We start from the raw sequence: 23,816 nt of genomic DNA, 5'->3' as shown, positions 1-23,816 counted from the left end.
TTCACAGCAAACATGTATCACTTTTCTGAAAACAAAATTCTTCAAAAATATCTGATACCATGTGAATGCATCAAATAGTTGGCAGTTCAATACTAAGTTCCAGTTTTGGGTTTTTTGTAATTTTATTGTTAGACAGAAGGGGAAAGGAGGTGGAAAGAGGGAGAGAAACATCACTGTGTGGTTGCCTCTTACATGCTCCCCACTGGGGGCCTGGCCTGCAACCCAGGCATGTGCCCTGACTGGGAATCGATAATCTCAGTTTCTTGTGCAGCTTTTTAATTTTTTTTATCGAATATATGGGGTAACATTGTTTAATAAAGTTACATAGACTTCAAGTGTGCAATTCTGTAACACATCCTCTGTATATACTACTGTGTGTGTGTTCACCATCCAAAGTCGAGTCGCCATCATCGTTTTATTGCCCCTGTACCTCTCGTACCTCCCCGCTCCCCCTTTAGTTTCTTATGGGAGTTGAGTTCAGACACGTAGAAAAGGATTGGCTAAATGTCTTTCAACAGACATCAGAACACCAGAGCATTTCTCGTTTTAACGCAGCGTAAAAATAGGTGTTGGGGTGGCATGTTCTTCTCCAGGGGAACGGGCTGTTCGGTCAACTTCGTGGATAACCCACCCAACGTATTACAGTTGGGTGTGGTTCGGGCAGCATGATGTCCTTGGGCCCTTTGTAAAGCAGCAAGAGGTGCATGTGGTCTGGGCAGTCTGTCTGCACCCTTGCACCCCATGACAGCAGAAGATAGGTGCCCTTACACTCCAGACTGGGCGTCTCCCTTGGTGCTTTGCTTTGCACAGCTGGTGAGCCACCATGGGGGCCGACTGTGTGTGCTCCAGGTGGGGACCACCTGGACTCGCAGCCTCAGAGCCCTGCCAGCCCTTGTGACGAGATCCGGGGGACGCACCGCAGAACAGTGCCACTGCTCATCACACCTGCCGTCAGGGGGCCTCTCTGAGGGGTTGCAGGCGTGAGAGCGAGCACAGGGCTAGATGTCGCCCCCAAGGTCACCTCCAGTGTCGCAGACCTGGGACCAGGCCCTGGCTGGGCACATCTGCCAGGTACAGGTAGACGCACCCGCTGTGGGCTCATCTCCGACCGGCACAGCCCTCCAGGGGCTCCGTCTCACTGTGTCCACGCCCTGGGGGGGCCTCCTCTTCATCCTCTTTGCATTGGGACAGTGAGGTGTCAGGGTTCCTTCTCACTCTCTGCATTGGGCATGCACCTGGCCCAGGGGCGCTCTGTCTGAGAGAGAGTCCCTGCTTATGAACATCTGCGGTATTGTCCTCATCGGTGTCACTGGTTTATGTGACACATTTGCTGAGTGCCTGTCACTTGCTGGGAGACAGAGTAGACAGAGGAGACCATGCCCCCTCTCAGCCTCCGTCCCTCTCAAGACTATAGCGAGAGGTTGAGTCAGAGCAGGTCAGGGGCCCAAGGAAGGCTTGTCCGGCTCCCAGGAGGCCATGGGCCACTCCCCACTCAGGGCTGCCGGACCCATGGGGACAGGAAGGCCTGTCATTCATTCTTCCACACTGGCTGTGTCTCGACCACTGTGGGCCTCTTGTCAGGATTAGTTGATGGCCGGATGAGGTGTAGCGTGGAACCCAGCCCAGGTTAATAGTGACACTGCTGAATGACATCAGGTATCAGCGAGCAGACCCTGGGGGTGGGCACTAGAGGGAGCCAGCTCTGGTTTCCTCTGCTTCGCTTCCCCACAAGGGGACACACGTGTACACACAGTCCTCAGCTCTGTGGCTCCCCACGTGAGCCACCACGCCAGCATCTCCCAGCCCCGGGGGCTCACAGCCCTGCAGCCCGTTGGGCTGGGCCCTCCGGGACCTCCCGGCTGCGGCCCTGGCCAGTGGAAGTGTGAGGAGCCCAGGAGGACCGTGAGAGAGCGCAGGCGCACGGAGATCCCCTCGCGTCTGTCTGGGACTCAGAGGGAACTGCCACGGACGTGTGCAAGTTCCAGCCTTCCTCCCCAGGGCTCTGCGCGGTTCGGTCTGCCGCTGCACCTGTTCCGAGTTCTGGAGTCTTCCTTCGGCATCTTCTCGTCAGTCGGCTGTGATCAGAGCAGTTAATGTCCTGAGATGGTGCTCGCCCTCGTGCTTCGGAGGACGAGCTGCCGCTCCCCCACATGTGCGGTCCCAGGGTTTGGTTTCTAGTGCTGCACCGCACGCACCTGTCCGAGCGGGAGGTGAAAGACACGGCCTGTCCGAGGTGTCGCCTCCTCTGTCCTGACGGTGAGCGTCACGGGGATCCCCGCGGGCCTTCCAGAACCAGCTGTGTTTTGAACTGGAAGTACCTGTCTTATAAAATTTCACTGTAATTTCATGAGAAAGAGGAGGTGGGTGGGGGGCCAGTGGTAGAGAGTTGTTAGGACAGTGCATGTCACTCCTTCGTGTATTCGAATAAAGGCAGGCTGAAGAATCATGGAAAAGCCAAGAGGGAGGGTGGGTGGCTAACATCCCTCTGAGGGAGGGAGGGAGGAAGAGCCTCAGGCTCGGGTCGGGAGGGTGTGGAAGCCCCTGGGCTCTGGGATCCACAGGAGATCTGCTCGTCCTGAGTGGGTTTCCACCCCAGACTTGGCCCCGGCGGCGCACAGCTGCCCCTTCAGGGAGGAGGACATAGGCTGGGGTCTGTGCGACAGGCCAGTGGCCTGCACGGTGGGGTTCACGGGAACGCTCACCGTGGTTTCTGAGCTACAGGCTATCTCCCAGGAAGCACATTTAAGGCCGAAGTGTGGTGACACAGAAACTGCAGGCCAGCCTTCCATTGTCACCTCAGCTGGCTGGTGGCAGGAAGGAATGCCTGCTGCTCCCAGTGTTTCCCCTGGAACGCCAGCAGACGAGACCCATGAGGCTGACAGCACTCGTTCTCAAACAAACGAGCACTCCCGGCGGGGGCATCGTGCTGCAGAGTCCTGTCTGCGTCCCATCACCAGGGTCACTGCCTCTCCTGGACACTAGGCCGAGTACACAGCGGGCGGGGCTCGGGGCCACGTTTACACGGAACAGCCGCTGAGGAGCCTGGCCAGAGGCAGGCCCGACATCTGTGCTGGGGGCTGGACCCTGGTGTCTCGCTGAGGCCAAGCCACTGCCGTGTGGAGGGCAACCCATCTTTTCAGGGTCACAAGAAAAAGAAAACAGCTGCAAGTGACACGCACTCGACTTGGAGGACATGAATTTGGGGAATGCATCTATTAGAATGGACAAAGTCTGATACTTGCATTTTAACAGAGAGAAAGTTGTCGTAATTCTGAAACTCATCAAGTTAGGAGCCGTTGGAAAGGCTTAACTCAGTTGTGAAATTATGTGGATGCCAAGGGTCGCAGTTGGAGTTGGTGTTCTCACCTCATCTCCGTAGAGGCAGTGTTTCATTCGGTCGCGTTCATCGTGCTTTTTAGCTGTAGAAGTTTGGGTTCGTGGAGGAAGAGGTGGACGATGCCCACCAGTCCAGCGTCTCAGGAGCCAGCGCTGGAGCACCGTGGTCGCCTCCCGAGAAAGCAGCGTCCCCAGACGCTGGCTAGCTTCGTGGACCAGCCTCTGTCTGGAAGGCGATCTCCCTGCTTCCGGCGTCTTGCCTCTCGCCCCTGTGGACAGATCTGTGTGACTCCCCGATCGCGGCCGTGCTCCCCCTCTGCTGCAAAGGCCTCTGCGGTGCAGACCTCTCTGCGCTGCGCGCTGCGTGCTCTTCTGCCCCAGGACCCCTGGCCTCGAGGTTCCAGAGCACAGAGAGCCTCTGCGAGCAGTTCCTTTGGAGACCTCGATTTCACCTTCGGTTTGTGTAGACTTTGAGTTCCAGCCTGGTACATGTGGCACACGGCTGTGCCGCACAGTGGGAAACTTATGAATTGTTTAGTTCCAGAATTTTCCACTTCATATCTTTGGACATCGGTTGCCATAGGTAACTGGGACCATAGATAAGGGAGACCACTGTGATGTTTTCATTGATCTCTGCTGTCAGTGCCCAGGGCGGTGCTTGGCATGCGTGTCGGATACACATTTTTAGACTGAACCCCGGTGATGCAGGCCACGTGGGTGGGGTTGAAGCCTGTTCTGAGACCTGCCCCACATCCCAGTTGCTTCGCGCCGGGTGCTTTTAGGTTGATGCCCTACCCCAGTTACATTACATATTTGGGATTATAATTGCTGATCCTTTCTTAAAGTGGGAGAGGGAGAAACTTTATATAAACAGAGAAATATTAGAGATCACTTAGAACTTCATTTTGACTGGGAAATGTTTTTCCGTTAAAAAAAAAAAAAGCTATCCAGGGCTGAAATTCTTCAACAGAAACACTGTGTAGAGGAACGTTTGAAAATGTGTTGGGATTGCGTGTGTGTGTGTTTCCAGTCCCAAGTAAATCGAGGCTGGTCTGGAGGCTTTCAGTGCTGAGTCACCCCCAGCGTGTGCAAGAGGCTCATGGAGGTGCATGCGGTCTGCCCGCTTGTGCGTCGGAGCAGCCCGGGACACCCCAGCTGGGGCCAGAGGTTGCCTGTGGGAGGAGAGAGGGGCTTTGTGTTTGTTTTTGTTTTGCCATATGAACGTATTCTGCTTGAGATACAACTCACCTACCGAAACCCATAAAACAAGCGTGATGGGCAGTTACAAGGCCAGTACTCAGGGAAACATCAGCCAGACTAGACACCCTCTAGGTGTCCTCTCTAGGTCCAGGGTGCCTGTGGCTATGCTCTGTATGAATGACGTCATTCTGAATTAATCCTTCGGATCTCACCTCTTTTACGCCCCAGTATTTTGCAAGATTTACCCCCTTCGTGTGTAGCTGCACGTCACTCAGCTCTTTAGTTTGGGGACATTATAAAATATTCACTGCTAATGGGCTTTGGGATGCGGGTGCTGCCACAGACATCCCTCCCACACAGTTCACTGTGGAGCACATGTGTGAGAGCCTCACTGGCTTACATGCATGGGCACATGTCTGCCCTGCACTTGACCTCCACCCCTACAGCCCCGATCAGCAGTGTGCGGGAGCCCCAGCTCAGCGCCTTCCAGCACTGTGTCCTCAGACTGTTGAATGATTGTCGGTCCGCTGGGTGTCTGTCTAATGGCATCTCACTGGGGTTTCAATGTACTTTTCTCTAGTTTCAGTACTAATGGGTGACAGTCCTTTCGTGTATATGTGATTGGCCATTTGGGTATATTTGGGGAAGTGCCTGGTTAGGACTTTTGCCTCCTTTTCTCTCGGTACTCCGGATTTTTCTTACTGATTTGGTGGAAGAGTTAATACATTTTGGACACGAATCTGTTGCCTGTATGTACTCACGTTGCTCCCCTGTTCGGTGGCTTGTCTTTTTTCATTCTCGGTGGTGCCTTGACGAAGGAAAGCATTTGACTTTATGTAGTTCAGTTTATCAATCTTTCAGTGATTCCTTGTTTTATATCGTAAGTCCTTTTCTCTCTCTTCCTCTACCTAAGATGCTTTTCTGTATTTTTTAGTAACATTAGAGCTCTGTCTTTCAGATTTAAGTTCTAACCTTCTAGGGCCTTATATTTTATTTTTGTATATAATGTGATCCAACTTCTTTTTTCCTTTCCTCCCTCTCCCTGCCCTCTCTTTCCCCTCTCTTTCCCCTTCCTTTTTTCTCTGGGTACCTACTTGTTCCACGTATGCGTTGACTTTGGCCTTTCTTCGCTTTCTGTGATTCAGTTGTTGTAAGTCAGGTATCCACATGTGCTCAGGCCCCCTCTGGACTCTATTCTGTGTGGCTTTGCAGGGCTCAGCTGTTTTCATTAGCGTGCTTTCCGGTTGTTCTTCTGCAAGGGTCCCGGCTGGTGTGGCCCCCCTGCGTGTTGGTGTGCAGTTTAGAATCCACTTATCCAATTGGATGGTCTTTGTTGGGGTGGGGACCACTGGACCCATAGGTCAGCTCCTTCGTCTGGGGAATGTCAGCCCCAGAGTCCTAGCACGGGCATCCGCCGTGGTGATGGGGCGGTGTGCGTGTCCCTGTGCGATGGGGAAGGCGTGAGGCTGCCTGCCCCTCGGTGGGAGGAGGAACAGCGTTGGCATTTGTAGGTGAAAGAGCGGTGCACCCAGAAAAGCGGAGGGATGGACAGGTAGCTCTTCGAATTAATGAGTTAAGCAAGCTAGGTAGGTAGAGAAATAATACTCAGAATCATTTTTTTCTAGCAGCTAAAATATTTTTAAAGATGTTCTTTACAATAACATCAGAATGTAACAAATCCTGAAGAATAAATCTAAAAACTGATGTGTAACACATTTTTAGGAGAAAGTTGTAAAGCTGTATTGGAAGACTCTGAAGGAAAACTTGCCTGGAGAAACAGTCCACATTCACAGAGTGGGGCAGTCAGCGTTGCAGAGACCGGGCTCTCCCCGCACCGATGAGGGAAGCTTGAAGGCCACGAGTAGCCAGGGCAGCAGAGCCTGGCGAAGGGCCGGCTCTGACAGACAGGCAGTCTCGTTCTCATGCTGCGCGGAGCGGGTGCGGGCAGCGGTGGCCGCCGCCAAGGCGGGCCTGCACCTGTGGACACGGTCTAGGACAGTGGACACGGGAAGCGGGGCAAGGCGGCCAGAAAATGGGGCATGGATTTACTCTTTCAAAAACAGAATAATATTGCTGAACTTCTGCCTTCTTGGTGGGGGAACTTGCCATCTGCTAAGTTTCCTCATGAAGGAAATCGAGCTAAGTAGAGCTTAGTTCATGCTAACGAAGCATGCCAAATTCATGCCGGGTCGTTAGTAGTGGGATTTAACTCCACTCCTGCTCACTTTGTACCGAGAACCCATGTGTCAGAAGACAAGGCGACACCATGGCCGAAGGCCTGGCTCTGTGCTTTGGAGAAATTGCTCGCTCATTTCCGTTTTGTTTGAGGTACCTCCTGTGGGCTCACGACTTGCACACTGTCATAGACCCTCATGTGCCCCGTGCGCCACGCCTTTGAGGAAGCCAGTGAGCACTCAGAGGTGACATGGCGATGTGTGGTCTCCTTGAAAGCCAAGCTGCTCCTGCTGTGCTATGTGTGGGACAGGAAGCAGACTGCGCCCTCCTGAGTGTGCCTTTGGGGCACTGTCCTCTGCCTTGGCATTCTCTAGGCCTGTCATTTTTGCGGCTCTGTCTCTGTGTGGCATTGGGGTCACAGCTATTTGGAAAAAGCCATCATCCGCGTACCAGAGCAGTCTGGCTCTGCTGCCTCTGTGCAGCGGTCGTGCGGAAACCTGGTCCTTTTTGTATCTGGGAGTGTTTCTTCCCGCCACCGCGACTTGCTACGTAGAGGTGTGCCAGGCTCTCTTTATCCCTCTGAGGGGAGTTCACCTGATGCTTCTTCGCATACAGCAATGGTGGGTAATTCGGCCTCATCACACCACATCCTGCGGTCTGGGGGTTAAGATGTCTCATGTCACGTCTGTCAGTCCCTCTGCAGGTGCAGCACGGGTTGCTTGCAGGTGGCTGTGACGGGATTGCCGTCGCAGATTCCTGTGTGCACGCCACATGGCTCCTCGCAGCCTCGCCCGACCTCCAGACTCAGTCACACGCGCCGGCCCCCGAGCACCAGCACACACCTCCGGCGTGTATCAGTTTGTGTGGTAAACGCTAGTGCATCTTTTTCATTCCTTGTAGCAGAAGGAAATACAAGTGGTAGTGTGTTGTCACCTTGGGAGCCCCCGGCTCGTCCCCAGCTTGGAGGTCTGGGGTCAGAGGACCGGGTGCACCCCCTGTGCTGCGCCCTGTGCCGCAGCGCAAGACACCAGGAGCACTTGCCAAGGCAGACGTGACTGCTCCCACTTGCTCTCGTGGTGACCGTAATTATTTATTAACTGCAGGCTTCCCTTTAATAAATCTTTTTAAAAGACCCCTGGCTGGTGTGGCTCAGTGGATTGAGTGCCAGCCTGAGAACCAAAGGGTCTTTGGTTCAATTCCCAGCCAGGGCACATGCCTGGGCTGCAGGCCAGGTCCCCAGTAGGGGACGCATGAAATGCGACTGCACACTTTTTCTCTTCCTCCCTCCCTCCTCTCTGTCTAAGAATAAATAAAAGCTTTTTAAAAAGAATAATACATACATTCTTACTTCCACCTTCTTTGTGTTATTTCCAATGCCAAGGTCAATGCCGTCTCCCCCTGCAGGTTTTACATAGGATGTCCATACATCTTCCCCCAGCTTTCATTAAGAAGTATCCCAAGTTCACCACAGCAAATCAGTGAAAATATCAGGGGAGAGGGTAGGGCAAAGAGATTTACACAGACATAAGGTGCCTGTGATATTATTTGTGTAGAAGAATGTTACGGCTCTTAACTTCAAAAACAGTAAAAGGAAGTGTGAATTAATACTCCTACTGTTAACCTGAACGGTGCTAGCCCGTTTGCTGTCCTCATTCTCTTCGGTCAGCGGTGTCAGCGCGGTGCTGGACTTGCGGTGGTGTCGCGGGGCTTTTCCTGGCCGGTGGCCTTTCTAGTCAGAGAGCCTTGTCCTTGGGCAACTCCAACAGGCTGCTCTTGAGTTTCGCCTCAAGTTGTGCTGTTTGGTTGATACTCTCTTGGGATCAGCACTGCCCGTTGACACGCTGTGAAGCAAGTGTGTCTGCATTAGTAGTCTGTGTACAGTTTGGAATTAAAGTAAGCCCCAGTCATTCATGGGCAGAATTCAACATCTCTTATGTTGTTCATTCTGCTCCAAGAAGTAATTGTAAGATTGGAGTCAAATCTTAGGGTCATGATTTCTTTTCTTTGAATATTAGTAATGCTATCTTATAAAGACTTTTCTTTTTTATCCTCCCCTGAGGACATGCTTATTGATGTTTAGAGAGAGGGGAAGGAAGGGCGAAAGAGAGGGAGAGAAACATTGATGTGAAAGAGAAACAGATTGGTTGCCTCCTGTATGCACCTTGACCAGGAATCGAACCTGCAGCCTTTTGGTTTACAGGAGGACGCTCCAACCGGGTGAGCCACACAGGCCAGGGCAAGGCTTTTTCTTGTGTGTGTATTTTTTCCACTACTATTTATTCCCAAGACTTTGTTTTTAATTACAAAAATAACTTTTATACTGTTAAAAACTCAGACTACATAAAGGCCTAAGGCATACTCTTTCACCACCTCCGCTGGTTTTTATTCCCTGGTGGTAACAGTCCTATTAACAACAGGAAGTGAAGATTTGTTTTCAATATAGTGACCAATAAGCAGCTAAACTAAGTTGCATTCAAAACACATGTGGAGCCCTGGCTGGTGTGGTTCACTGGGTTGAGTGCTGGCCTGCAAACCAAAAGGTCACTGGTTCAATTCCCAGTCAGGGCACATACCTACCTATGTTGCAGGCCAGTTCCCAGTAGGAGATGTGAGAGAGACAACCACACATTGATATTTCTCTCCCTTGCTTTCTCCCTTCCTTTCCCTCTCTCTAAAAGTAAATAAAAAGTTTTTTAAAAGAAACATGGAAATATTTTATAGTAACTAGGGATGTAATGTTTTTACTATTGTGTTCACTTTGATTGTTATGATAGAAATATTTTTAAAACAGTGAAATTATAAAAAATAGCCAAATGAGGTTTTAAAAAGTAAAAAGAGGTTATAAGATTATAATCCCCAACTTTTTAAATAAACTACAAACAAAACCAATATAGTAACATCTTCACTGCCTGGAACCCTGAAAGAATTGACATAATTTCTTTCAGAGTTAAGATTTTCTTACCTTTTAGAGGAATCTCAGATTGAAATGTTATGGGAGAAAAAGGTTTTCATCGGTTCTTCCTTTTTAATTGTAATGTGTTTGTTTCACTGTTTTGGTGATAGCTGAGTCTTTTTTTCTGAAGGCCAGTCACTGTCCTGTCTTTAGAAGGGGCTGATGTTTTCAGGGCCTTTGGTTGGTGTGAGACGTCTTTGCTGCCCCCTGGGATGACCCCAGCATCGTTCGCACTCTGATGCCCTTGTGTTAGTGTATTGCACAGTCACGTCTGTGCCGTGGCCCTTAGTGCGGGGGCTGTGGGCGAGGCACTCGGCATGTGTGCGGCAGTGCCTGCCTCGGGAGGGTCATGGGGTGCGCCCAGAGGGGTCCCTGCCATATCTTAGAAGCCACACTGACAAGAGTAGATCCTGAGCGAGGAGTGTCAGGGGCGCCCTTTGGGGTAAACGGGGGGGGTTTTAGTTATCTGCAGCGCCGAGAACCCGAGCATACCATCCGTTCCAAATTCGCCAGCTGTGACTGCAGAAGGAATTCGTGAAGTAACCCCGCAGCCTGGAGGGTGAACAAAGGGTGTCAGAGTGAGTGAGGGGGGAAGACAGGCAAGAAGGCCATTCAGAAAATGAAGCCTTTTCATTGAAAAAGGCTGGATGATTGAATGTTGAGAGACTCAAGCACTGAAATGGTGTTATTTAAAATGGTTGAACAGGCCCTGGCTGGTGTGGCTCAGTGGATTGAGCACAGGCCTGCGAACCAGACGATCGCGGTTCGATTCCCAGTCAGGGCACATGCCTGGGTGCAGGCCAGTTCCCAGCAGGGGATGCACAAGAAGCAACCATACATTGATGTTTCTCTTCCTCTCTCTTTCCCTTCCGCTCTAAAGATAAATAAATAAAATATTTTTTTAAAAAAATTTAAAAAATAAAAAAAAAATAAAATGGTTGAACAGTCCTGGGTAATTAGTGTTTATGAATCAAATTTTGGTTCCCATCGTCTCTGAAGTGTCCGGTAGGTACATGCCTTGATGCCCTCGCCCTGCTGCGTGCAGTACAGGCACTAGAGGCACACGGTTCCCCTCGAAGTGGGTCGATTCGGGTTTGGGCGCCAGGGGACAGAGAGCTGGAAAACCATCACCTGGCACCTGCCCTCCAAATGCGTCCAGTTGGGGAAGAAGTGCTAAGCAAGATGGCCACCTGTTTAAAGCGTGAGGAAGTGCTAAATGGCCGGCTCAGAGGAGTGCGTCTGCCCCGACTGGGAAGGAAGGAGAGGCCTGAGGAGGGGCCTGAACTGGAGGTGGACATTAGGGGTGGGGAGGAGGGTGAGGGCTGCACCCGTGAAAGCCCTGCAGCGCGTGCACCTGGGGCTGGCTGGGGTGGGACAGTGACCTCGGTGGCTCGGGACCCCACAGAGGTTTGTGAGATGGGTTAGCTGTCGGAGTTGGCCTCATTTGAAGTTAACCCGCTAAACAGTGTAAGCATCATTCATTCACTCATCACTAAAATGGCAAACCTATTACATCTTTTTTTAACATTTAAATTGTTGCTCAAGTACAGTTTTCTGTCTTTTACTCCCAGCTCACCCCCCCAGCCCTCCCCCCTCACAAACCAATTTTATCTTAACAGAAGTAACATACTGTTAGGAAAATAGCCATGTTTTCTGAAACAAAAACAAATTCAGTGAGAGGATGGCATTGTTTTATATTTTTGCAAATCTTTTCTGTCTAGCTTCGTAGGAGATAGCTGGATTCCCCTCCGTGCCTCTGAGTCCTGCCCGCCACCTTGTCCTGGCGGCAGAGGAGAAAGGCCTGCTGGGGGAGAGGGGTGTGCCCGTGGCCTGTGGGGATCATTGCGGACGTTTTCTTTGATGTTACACTGACTCTCAGCAACGTGGAATCTGAAACCATATCAGTGAGCTGTCTGTGCATTTTATTACGTGAAAACCCAGAGGGCTGTCTAGCACTTTGGATGGCTCTTCTGTCCTTGAACAGTTTGGAAACACCATTTATTGATCACTTGGAAAATAGTGGTCGCTGAGTTACCCAGATCTTCTAAGACAGTTTGCACATCACAGACAAGTTTCAGCATCGATCAGTAAATCCCATTGCTAGCATCACCCTGCTCTCATCCCCACCCTGGGGAAGCTGTCAGGCTCACACTGGCAGACAGGAATTGCCCAAGCTTCCTGGAATTCTGGAAAGTCATACAGAGCTGCATTACTTCCCGGCCCTATGCTGACCCTCTAGACCTGTTTCTTAATCTTGTGTCACTGTCAAGATTTCATGAAAAAAATGTAGATATGTACCTGACCCAGGTAGGCACCAGTCAGTAGCAGTGATTGTTACTCTTGGAGCTGTCCTGTGTTGCTGCCATCGGATGTGACATGTGCTGACCATAGCCCAGAAAGAGGAATGGCAAGCGTGTTGTGGAGCGCCAGGGTGGACACTCCTGCTGGGGGTGTGTAACAGCTCATTTGGACCGGCTCCGGGCTTCCCTGTGGGGTCACAGCAGCAGCGGACCTGTGGCAGTGTCCTCCCGTGTCTTTTCTTACCTCGCCTGCACCTGGGAGCTCAGTTGCCGCAGTGGTGTGGGTGTCTGTGCCCCCTACCAGGTCTTCGTCAGCCTGGAGCTCCACGGTCCCCACAGTGCTGGCGTGTGGTGACTGGCATTCAGGTGCTGTCCGAACGAATGTGTTCAGAGGGGATTTGTTCTGAGCGGCGCTCAGAGTGACTCCAGACATCAGCGTGTGAGGTGAAGCATGTGACCTGAGCAGCGATCAGTGGCTTTTTCATTTTCATTTTCTTTAAGGAATGTTTAACCTCTATCCACCCCATCCCATCTGCTTTTTTCTTGAATATCTATTAATTCAAAATAAAAATAGTAGAAGTCTTTAAAGTGTTTTACAATAATTTGGGGTTAAGCATTTTAGCAATCAATGTACTTTGCATTCTAAATTCCAGATGTTCCTCCTGCTGATCAAGAGAAGCTTTTTATCCAGAAGTTACGTCAGTGTTGTGTCCTCTTTGACTTTGTTTCCGATCCACTGAGTGACCTAAAGTGGAAGGAAGTAAAACGAGCTGCTTTAAGTGAGATGGTGGAATATATCACCCATAATCGGAATGTGATCACAGAGCCCATCTACCCGGAAGTGGTCCATATGGTAAGTGAGTGCAACGCCGCGCCGTGGCCGGGACTCGGGTGTCTTAGAGTAACCGGGGATGTGTGAGCCTGACACACACTTCCCGCAGAAACTGTTCCCCTGGCCCAGAGTTCCTGCTTATGCCTCGAAGAATGGAAACCTTTGTGGTGTGGCCTGGATGGCAGTGATTAAGTGAGAGTGAGGGCGACCAGGCGCCTCTGGGACTAGCTGCAGAGTTTGTTCATTCAACTCTCACAATGACCAGATGGGTAGAAGTGGTAAAGCTGTTATTCGGACTTATTACCCGCTTTAAATTTTTGGTTTTAACACATAGAACACCAGTATAGCCATTCCCATACACAGTGTAGAAGTGGTCGTGCTCTACACACACACACAGGAAAACTCAGGTGGGGCGCGGTGAAGATGGCGGGGCGGCCTCGCTGCTGTCCGTGGTCCATCCCAACGGCTGAGCCGCCTCCATCTGTCAGGCCCGTGTCGGGACCCACCGGCTCCACGCTACAGCCGGCCCTCGGCGGGCTTCACTGGGCCCCTGCCGTCTCACGGCCGAGTCCCAGACATCTTCGCAGGGTCTCACTGTGACCTCAGTACCGCGTGGAAACATCTCGTCTGAACTCACTAAAACTCTTGCTGTTTGAACTTCAGTTTTCCTTTTTTTTATTTAAATGAGAATTCTTTCATATGGAAAGAATTAATACAATTACATATTTGAGAGGGGAAACAATAGGTATTGAACCGAGGGAAAGGGGAAAGGGTGACTGTGACCCCAGGGCCTGCTGAACCTCAGATGCGATTTCCCATCCAAGGTATATCCAGAAATAACGGATAAACAAGCTGCACATGACACCTGTAGCCATCGCTTGCCCTTTCAAATACCTGGTCTACACGAAAAGACAAAGATAGGAAAGGCCAAATAAAAATGGATGGAAACAAAAACAATCCTCTAAAACAAAATAACCCAAACCCTCTTTGCTATGCAAGGCATGAGGTCAGAACTTACAGTGCGTGTCCCCTTCAAACAGTGGGAGAGGGTCATCTACCCAGAGCCTGTAGACATGTCCACTTGGAGGCTTTGTAACAAGCTGCAGATGGGCCCTGGGACACGGCTGCCGTGCGGAGGCCGCCCAGCCTGGGCGGAGGACGTGAACTGCAGGCCAGATGCGCCTGGAAGATGACTAGCCACGCACGTGCTGGTGGTCCTGGTGGAGAACACAGCCAAGGACAGAGGGCGTCTGACCCCAGCACCGAGTTGTTTCTGCCCTGGGTGACCTGTTTGTCTTAGTTCCATCTCACATTTTCAGGAAGCGCTGGCTTTGTGAAATTCACCTTTCCCCCTTTTTTTCGATTGTTGATACTTACCTGCCTTTGAAATTAGCACTCCCCAGTTACTAGGGAGTCCTTGTTGCTTAATACAAAATTTTAAATTCTTATTGTCATTGAACTCCTTAAGTTCAGTTATTTTCCCCCAAAGCTATATATTTCAGAATTGATTAGATTTGTTTAACTAAAATATGTTTATTTCTCAAAATACGTTTGCTTTGGAAGAGAAGATGAAAGTAATGTTCCTGTCAGGAGCTGAGGTTGACTGGATTGTTTTAATGCTACTGTTAACTACTGGAGTTCCGAGTTTACTGGTGTGCCGTCGCCACGGGCAGCAAAGGCCGTGTGGGTTTCTCCCACACCCACTCCTGGAGGGCAGGCACCGGCACCTGTGCTGAGCGGCGAGCTCTCCAGAACCTCACCCATTTAGATTGGGAAAAACTGGGGAATATCTTTTTTTCATTTTTTTCTCTTAATTTCAACTCTTGATTACTTTGGAAGGCCTCCCAAACCCTAGAATCATAGGGAAAAAGAATCACAAGAAAAGTCTCTGATATTTTCTCCCAATCCTTTCATATTTTTTTGTTCACCAGTCACTTCATAATCCTCCTAGAATTTGTTTTGAGTAGTACAGGGTAGGGGTATAATTTTATTGCCTTCTAAATGATTGAAAAATCATTTGTCCCATACCATGTGTTGAATATTCCATTTTCCCAATTGATTTTAAATGCTTTAATATTCTCTATTAAGTTTAATTTAAGTTTACTAATATATTGCATATTAAATTCCTAAACACATAATGTTCATTCTATATTAAGTTACGTGTATGGGAGGTTCTGCTCTTTTTGAGGAACCTTGGCTGCCAGCAGCCCCTGAGCCCCACCCTTGCCGCAGGAGGGAAGGGTGTGCAGAGAATGAGGTTCAGGTGGCTGGTGCGGACCACCTGCCCGCCGGAATCAGTCTCTCACTGCACTTCGCATAGGCAGTGTGCATGACCAGAACCACTTTGGGTACTAAAGCCCTGAAGACTTGCTAACATTTTTTTTTTAGATTTTTTATTTCTTTATCTTTAGAGGGGAAGGGAAAGAGAGAAGGAGAGAAATACCAATGTATGGTTGCTTCTCGTGAGTCCCCCGCTGGGAGCTGGCCTGCAACCCAGGCATGTGCCCTGACTGGGAATCGAACCGAGATTGTGTGGTTCGTGGGCCTGCGCTCAATCCACTGAGCTACACCAGCCAGGGCCTAAAATTTTTAATTTTTAAAAATAATTTTTACTACTTATTATTTCTTCTTTTTTTCTTTTTTATAGCCAAGTAGTATTCCTTTGTATAAATGTCCCATAGTTATTTTATTCACTCATTTACTGATGGGTGCTTGGGCTGTTTCCATATCTTTGCAATTGTAAATAATGCCGCAATGAACACAGGGGTGCTTATGTTCTTTCAAATCCGTGTTTTGGGTTCTTTTGGATATATTAGCAGAAGAGGGAATGCTGGGTCAAAAGGCAGATCCATCTTTAATTTTCTGAGGCATCTCCATCTGCTTCTTCAGTGGCTGCCCCAGCCTGCATTCCCACCGACAGTGCGGAAGGGCTCCATTTCTCCACGTCCTCACCAGCACTTGGTGCCTGTTGATTTATTGATGACAGCCATTCTGACGTGTGAGATAATAGCTCATTGTGGTTTTAATGTGCATGTCTCTGATGGTTAGTGACATGGAACATCTTTTTACATGTCTGTTGGCCACCAGTGTGTCCTCTTTGGAGAAGGGTCTATTCAGGTTCTTTGCCTGTTTTTTTATTACTTTATTGTTCAATTACCGTTGTCTGCATTTCTCCCCCAACCCAGCCAAACCCACCTCCCTCCTTTGCTTCCACTCTCCCCCTTGGTTTTGTCCGTGTGTCTTTTATAAGTAGTTTCTAGAAACCCTTCCCCCCACTGTACCCTCCCCCCTCCCCTCTGGCTTTTGTTAGATTGTTCTTAATTTCAGTGTCTCTGGTTATATTTTGTTTGCTTTTTTCCCCTCGTTGATTATGTTCCAATTAATTATTACTTTTTACTCCCACCCCCACCAAGACTTGTTTTAGATTAAATGGCCACCACTTCTCCTCGCCCTGTTAAAAGCCCCCTCCTAGTGGGACTCCCCCTGCCGTCCTGTGATCCCGCCCCTGGAACTCAGGCCAGCCTCCACGTTGGGCAGGCCGCCCTCCAGCGCAGTTGTAGACCTCAGTGAGCATCCACCGCGGGCCAGGCGCTTTTTTCGGGGAGAAAACAGAGCAGTGGACCACATTGCTGCCCACCCCAAGCTCTCCTCTGTGTGCAGGACAGGCCTCAAGTGAGCCGACCAGTGGCATGTCACTTTAGGTCATGGTTATACTGTGAGGGAAGGAAAAGGGAAGGGACACGTGCAAGGCTGCCGTGTGCCCATGTGGTGGGAGCAGGGTGCGGAGAGAAATCTTGTGCATGGTGAGCTGGGTGATCTCCTGAAGATCCGTGCTCGTGAGGTGCTGTTCTGGGTCACTGAGAGAATGGACACAGTCCGTCCTCCCTCCCTGCTCAGACTAGAGGGGGTGCAGGGCAGACAGCGGCCTTTCCCTGCCCTCGGGTTTATCTGGAGCTTTGGGCATGGGACGAAGGGCAGGGGCCGACGCGATGCTGGTGGTACTCTGTTCTATAAACAGAGGGTGTGGGCGAGAGGAGGGAAGAAAGGGGGGGGTGGCTGCAGACCCTGCACGTCTGATGGAAGGCTTCCGCCCAGCAGGGCCGCCCCAGCCTGGCAGGGGTGGGGGAAGACGTGGCCCCTCAGTTCCGTGGGCGCCCTGGTGTGCTGGCCACTGAAGCGGCACTTGGCAGGCTTGCTTGAAGGATTGCCTGGTGTGTGTGTGTTTGTGTGTGCGGTTTTGTCATCGTGTTTTTAGACATTAATTTCCACGTTGAAGGACCCAAATCTTGCATACCATACAGCTCGACCATCCAAAATGTACAGTTCAGTTCCTTTTCATATAGTCCCAGGAGTGTGCAGCCATCTTCACATATAATGTTATGCCATTTTCACCCTCCTGAAAGAAATCCCACACCATCACCGTCCCTGGCATTTCCCCCTCAGCTGGGCTGTGCCCCGCAGCCCCTGGTAACGCTCGCCTCCTTCGTCTCTGTGGGCCTGACCTGATGCCTCGTTAAGTGGAGTCACGCAGGACGGCGCCTTCTCTCACTTAGCAGGACGTTTTCAAAGTTCGTCCTTGTCGTAGCGTGTGTCAGAACGTCCTTTCAACGCTAAGTAAGGCTCCGTCATGGGGTGTCTGCCACATGTGATTTATCCCCGCGCCACTGACGAACGTCTGGGTGTTTCTGCTACTTGGCAGTTTTGGGTGGTGCTGCCGTGAGCGTGTTTTCGTTTCTCTTGATCACTCACCCAGGACACAGGTGAGTCCCGGGTTAACTCTATCTCACCTTTGGAAAAACCGCCGGACTGTTTTCCGAAGTGGCTGCACCAGCTGGCGTTCCCACTGGCGGCGAGCTGGGGTTCCGGCGTCTCCACATCCTCGCCGGCGCTCGTGCCGGTGTCTGTCTTGTGGACCTTAGCTGTCCTCGTGCGTGGGGCGTGGCGTCTCACTGGTTTTGACTTGCATTTCCCCCGTGGCTGCGTGTTTTTATACATGACAGGCATTAGTCCTAAAACTTAACAGAACCTTATAGGTCTGGCCTGACCCTTTCATTTTCCAATGGTAGAAACTTAGGCTCGGCCCTGGCCAGTGCGGTTCATGCGGTTGAAACTTCGTAAACTGAAAGGTTGCGGGTTTGGTCCCCACTGGGGCGCATACAGGAGGCAACGGATTGATGTCTCTCTCCCTCTCTTCCCCTCCCTTCCCCTCTCTCTAAAACCAGTAAGCATGTCCTCTGGCACGAGGAGAAAAATATAAATAAATTAAAGACAGGTTCAGGGAGATGAGGATGAAAAGGAGCAATGCCCCAGGGAAACTCCTGTCATCTGGATTCTCGGCCTAAATTACGTCAACTCCATTATCTCTTAATTTTAGTCATTTCTTAAATACACCCACTATCTGGGCTTTTGGGCTTTTATTAGATTATCCAGTCAGTCCATTTTCCTAGCAGTGGAGTTTTCTCAGTTGCAACGCGGACGGCAACACCAAGTAATGGCCCAGCCGCCCTCTTTGAGCCCCGGTTTTACCCACAGGGTGACTGACGGACGGACTTCGGACTCAGACCTGGGAAATCAGTAGGCGGGCTCTCAAAAAGTGAGGTGAGAGGGTCGCTTTAAGGAAAACAGTGGGCAGTGTTTGCTGTCCCCTGTCAGCTCAAGCTTTCCAGTGAAAATCTGAATTTTGGAAAATCTGTAGCTGCCGGTGCGAGCTTCCGCCTCCCAGTGCCGCAGCCTCCCACCGCGGTGGGCCGTGGTGGGAATGAATGGGGTCTCTGTACGTCCAACGACAGGAGTCCCCACTGGGAGACCTACATAGTCCGTGACGGCGTTTTCCAGATGAGCAGTAAGGGATGGTACCCACCATTGGTGGGCCAGAGAGCCCCCGAAGGGCAGAAGACAACCCCAGACTCGACGTGGCGAAGACCCTCCCTGAGAAGGTGCGAGACCCCACGCCGCAGCCGGCCCCTCGTGAGCTGCCCCTTGTGGAGTTCTGGCATGACGTCAGAGGAGCCCACGGTACCTGAAAGCGCTGTTAGTCGCCCTCCCTCTTCCAGCGACTGACTTGTGGGACACGGACTTTTCTTCTGACATTTCAACCAAATCATCGTTCTGAACAGAGAGAAACCAGCTGTTTTCTCGGAAGCCAGAAATCAAAGAGACTCGTCAAAATGTAAAATAATGACACTCTTCTCACTGAGTTTGTTTTTGTTTTGGAAAATATTTTTATTTAATATGAGTTCGTTTATGAAATAACTGATATTAGCTTTGAAAATCAGTTATTTTTATAGATGTTACTTATAGTAAGACATAGACTTATTTTAATGAATTAATATTTTAAAATTTATCTGGTTTCATTTCTAGCACAGTCGATATCAACAGATGAAACTCTCACAAACCAAAGCTCTCTGGGGCCCTTAATGACTCTCAGGAGTTTAAAGGGGCAGGAGCGCGCCCTCGAAGGCCCCAGCATCAGCATCACTGAGAACATGCTCGAAAAGCCATCTCTCAGGTGGCAGCACTGCCCTCACCTGTTGGCTGGGGTGGCTGGATGGGCAGGGCGTCGTGCCGCAGACTGGAAGGTCTTCGGTTCCGTTCGGGTCACTGCACGTGCCTGGGCTGCGGGTTCCGTCCCCAGTTGGGGGTGTGCGAGAGGCAGCCAGTTGATGTTTCTCTCACTCTCTCCTTTCCTTTCCCTCTCTAAAAATAAATAAAATCTTTTTTTTAAATATAGTTTATTGATTATACCATTACAGTTGTTCTATTCCCCCCTTCATTCCTCTCCACCCGCACACTCCCTCCCCCACCCTTCTCCCCCCTTAGTTTATAACCACGTGTCTCAACTTCTTTAGATTCTATATTTCCCTCACTATTCTCGCCCTCCCCCTATCTATTTTCTACCTACCATCTATGCTATTTTCTGTGCCTTCTCCCCCCTTCTCCTCCTCCCACCCCCCTGTTTCTAACCCTCGATGTGTTCTTCATTTCTATGGTTCCGCTCCTGATCTAGCTGTCCTCTTGGTTTGCTTTTGTTTTAGGTGTGGTTGTTAATAACTGTGTGTTTGCTGTCCTTTCACTGTTGATATTTTTCATCATCTCTTTCTTATATAAGTCCCTTTGGCATTTCATATAATAAGGGCTTGTTGATGATGAACTCCTTGAACTTGACCTTGTCTGAGAAGCACTTTATCTGTCCTTCCATCCTAAATGAAAGTTTTGCTGGATAAAGCAATCTTGGCTGTAGGTCTTTGGATTTCATGACTTGGAATACTTCTTTCCAGCCCCTTCTTGCCTGTAAGGTCTCTTTCGAGAAATCCGCTGACAGTCTGATGGGTACTCCTTTGTAGGTGACTGTCCCCTTATCCCTTGCTGCTTCTAGGATTCTCTCCTTCATTTTAGTCTTAGCTAATGTAATGATGATGTGCCTTGGTGTGTTCCTCCTTGGGTCCAACTTTTTGGGACTCTCTGAGCTTCCTGGATTTCCTGGAAGTCTGTTACCTTTGCCAGACTGGGGAAGTTCTTTATTATTTGTTCAAATACATTTTCCACTCGTGGCTGTTTCTTTCCCCCTTCTGGTACCCCTATAATCTGGATGTTGGAACGTTTAAAGATGTCCTGGAGGTTCCTAAGCCTCTCCTCATTTTTTTGAATTCTTGTTTCTTTACTATTTTCTGGTTGGATGTTTTGTTCTTCCTTCTGGTCCACTCCCTTGATTTGAGTCCCATTTTCCTTTCCATCGCTATTGGTTTCCTGGACATCTCCCTTCATTTCAATTAGTTTAGCCTTCATATGTTCTTCTAATTTGTGACTAAATTCCTCTAATTTGTGACTGTACTCTACCAATTCTGTGAGCATCCTGATAAATAGTGTTTTAAATTGGGCTTCTGAGAGGCTGGCAATCTGTTGGTCGCTTAGTTATTGGCTCTGGGACTTTGAGTTCTTGCACCATCTTTTGGGCTGTTTGTGCCTGTTGAGTAGCAGGAACGGAGCTCTAGGTTTTCACCAGAGCAGGGCAACTCAGTCGCTGGGTTGTGACGTTGTATGTGGGGGCGGGGTCAAAGAGGGACAATGGCTTCCCTCCGGCGCCCGCCTCCGCGACCCCCACCAGCACCGCAGCCACCACCGTCACCAGGGCCACACGCCCCGCTCCACTACACGCAAGTGTGCCACCACTGTCAGCCCTCCACCACTGGGTTCGCCCCCTGGGGCCTGTGTGGTCCGTCTCACTGCTTGCGAATGTGCGACCTTGGTCAGTCTGCCCCGCACCCGGACTACGTCCGGGATGCCTGCGCTCCTAGGTCTGTCCTTCCCGACCCTGCTCCGCTGCTGGCTCTGCCTCTCTTACTGTCCCCGTTGAATGGTTCGTAGCTGTCGGACTTCTGTATAATTCGGTTTTCTGGTCTCTGGGTGTGTGTTAGTTCTCCAAAACTTTTGTTGTATCCAAACTTGGTTGTGGGAGAAGGCACAGTGTTTCCACCTATGCCTCCATCTTGGCGGAAGTAATAAATAAAATCTTAAAAATAGAAGGCATTTGGAAAACATGCCAGCAGCTTCAGAATCACTCTGAATAACCTTCCCGTGCTTCCCCTCTGCGGGTAGAGCCCCTCTCTGGGGCCACGGACAGTCCTCTGACCCCCAAGGCCGCAGACCCCCTGAGCCAGGCTTGAGCGCGCCGGAGCACCCTCCTCTAACGCGGCCCATGGCCTTTCACGGGCTCAGCGCATGTTCCCCGGGCGTGCAGGCGGTGCAGGCGGCAGCTTTGCAGTTGTTTGGGTGGAAAAGAAGGCGATAATTCACAAATGATAATACAAGAATAAGCTGTGTTTCACTGTGACCCTGCTTCTGCCCCAACTGTAGATTCCTGCGTTAAGACAGAGAAGAATGAAATGTTACCATTCGACAACAGCACCGTGGCCCTAGAGAGTGTAGTCAGTGACTCTGTAGTGACTGTGTGTGGTACCAGGTAGATACTAGAATTATCGGAGGGGTCACTTCGTAAATTGTATACCTGAAACTAATCAAAAGGAATATTGAATGTTACCTGGAGCCGCAAGTTTTTGAAAAGAAAACGACTAGTCTTGGTAGTCGCAGCGAATGCGGAGGGGGGCCAGTGCAGGCAGTGGTGGTATCCATCGGTGGCAGAGTGGGTTGGATGCTCACGGCGGCCTCCCTGGAACTGCCTGCGGGTCTGTGCTGCATTAATAATGAGGAGGCCGGGGACAAGAGGCAGGGTGCGCCCCACACAGCCGGCCCTACTTCTCGGAGAGGTGTTCCAGAGGAAGGTCGTGCAAACTACTAATGAGCTGCCTTAGGATGGAGCGATTATGCAGGTTCTCCTCATTTGCTACATGATTGTAATTTTGAAAACTTTTAACAATGGTCATGTACATCTGTCATCATCAAAAATCAATAAATATGTTCTTTTCTTAAAAAGCAAGCTCTCGGCATGTGGTATAATTGCAGTGCTCTTCTTTTTTTAATATATTTTATTGATTATGCCATTACAGTTGTTCTAATTCCCCCCTTCATTTCCCTCCACCCTGCACACCCCCTCCCCCACCATTCCCCCCCTTTAGGTTATGTCCACATGTCTCAAGTTCTTTAGATTCTATATTTCCCCCGCTATTCTTGCCCTCCCCGGGTCTATTTTTCTCCCCACCGTCTATGCTACTGATTTTCTGTACCTTCTCCCCCCTTCTCCTCTTCCCACTCCCCTGTTGCTAACCCTCCATGTGATTTTCATTTCTATGGTTCCACTCCTGCTCTAGCTGTCCTCTTAGTTTGCTTTTGTTTTAGGTGTGGTTGTTAATAACTGTGAGTTTGCTGTCCTTTCACTGTTTTTTTTTTTTTTTTTTTTTTAGATTTTATTTATTTTTCTTTAGAAGCGAAGGGAAGGAGAGAAGGTGAGAAACATCAATGCATGGTTGCCTCCCGTGAGTCCCCTGCTGGAAACTGGCCTGCAACTCAGGCATGTGCCCCGACTGGGAATCGAACCCCGATCATGTGGTTCATAGGCCTGTGCTCAATCCACTGAGCCACACCAGCCAGGGTTCACTGTTCATATTTTTCATCTTCTTTTTCTTAGATAAGTCCCTTTAACATTTCATATAATAAGGGCTTGGTCATGATGAACTCCTTGAATTTGATCTTATCTGAGAAGCACCTTATCTGTCCTTCCATTCTAAATTAAAGCTTTGCCGGATAGAGCAATCTTGGCTGTAGGTCTTTGGATTTCATGACTTGGAGTACTTCTTTCCAGCCCCTTCTTGCCTGGAAGGTCTCTTTTGAGAAATCCGCTGACAGTCTGATGGGAACTCCTTTGTAGGTGACTGTCCCCTTACCTCTTGCTGCTTCTAGGATTCTCTCCTTCATTTTGGTCTTGGCTAACGTAATTATGATGTGCCTTGGTGTGTTCCTTCTTGGGTCCACCTTCTTTGGGACTCTCTGAGCTTCCTGGATTTCCTGGAAGTCTATTTCCTTTGCCAGATTAGGGAATTTCTCCTTTATTATTTGTTCAAATAAGTTTTCCACTTGTCACTCTTCCCCTTCCCCTTCTGGTACCCGTATAATTCGGATGTTGGAACGTTCAAAGATGTCCTGGAGGTTCCTAAGCCTCTCCTCATTTTTTTGAATTCTTATTTCTTCCTTCTTTTCTGTTTGCTCATTTTTTTCTTCCTTCTGGTCCACTCCATTGATTTGAGTCCCAGTTTCCTTTCCATCACTATTGTTTCCCTGTGCATTTTGCTTCATTTCACTTAGTTTAGCCTTCGTTTGTTCCTCTAATTTGTGACTAAAATCAACCAGTTTTGTGAGCAACCTGATCACCAGTGTTTTGAACTGTGCATCTGAGAGTTTCACTATTTCTTGGTCGCTTAGAGTTATCGGCTCTGGGGCTTTGAGTTCTTCTTGAGCCATATTTTGGACTGTTCGTGCCTGTTACATATGGGGAGCAGAGCCCAAAGTGTTCACCAGGGTGGGGGGACCCAGGTTGCTGGGTTGTGATGCTGTATGTGGGGGCGGGGTC

The 23,816-nt window shown here is 49.8% G+C and overlaps 1 protein-coding gene across 4 annotated transcripts in view; it reads left to right on the top strand.

The window, feature by feature from the left end:
* Positions 1 to 23,816, top strand: part of PPP2R5C (protein phosphatase 2 regulatory subunit B'gamma) — a 122,688-nt gene that overhangs the window by 58,285 nt on the left and 40,587 nt on the right. For all 4 annotated transcript variants that reach the window (XM_037031753.1, XM_037031754.1, XM_037031755.1 and 1 more), the window contains one exon: positions 12,618 to 12,817. In XM_037031753.1, coding sequence (XP_036887648.1) covers positions 12,618 to 12,817 — 200 coding nt within the window. The remainder of the gene's footprint in view (positions 1 to 12,617; positions 12,818 to 23,816) is intronic.

Source organism: Sturnira hondurensis, unplaced genomic scaffold (genome assembly GCF_014824575.4).
Source record: "Sturnira hondurensis isolate 20B ecotype Veracruz unplaced genomic scaffold, ASM1482457v3 Scaffold0021143, whole genome shotgun sequence".
In the NCBI taxonomy this organism is placed as follows: domain Eukaryota; kingdom Metazoa; phylum Chordata; class Mammalia; order Chiroptera; family Phyllostomidae; genus Sturnira; species Sturnira hondurensis.
Note: the sequence above shows the minus strand (reverse complement) of the source record. Positions and strands in the feature narration are given on the sequence as shown.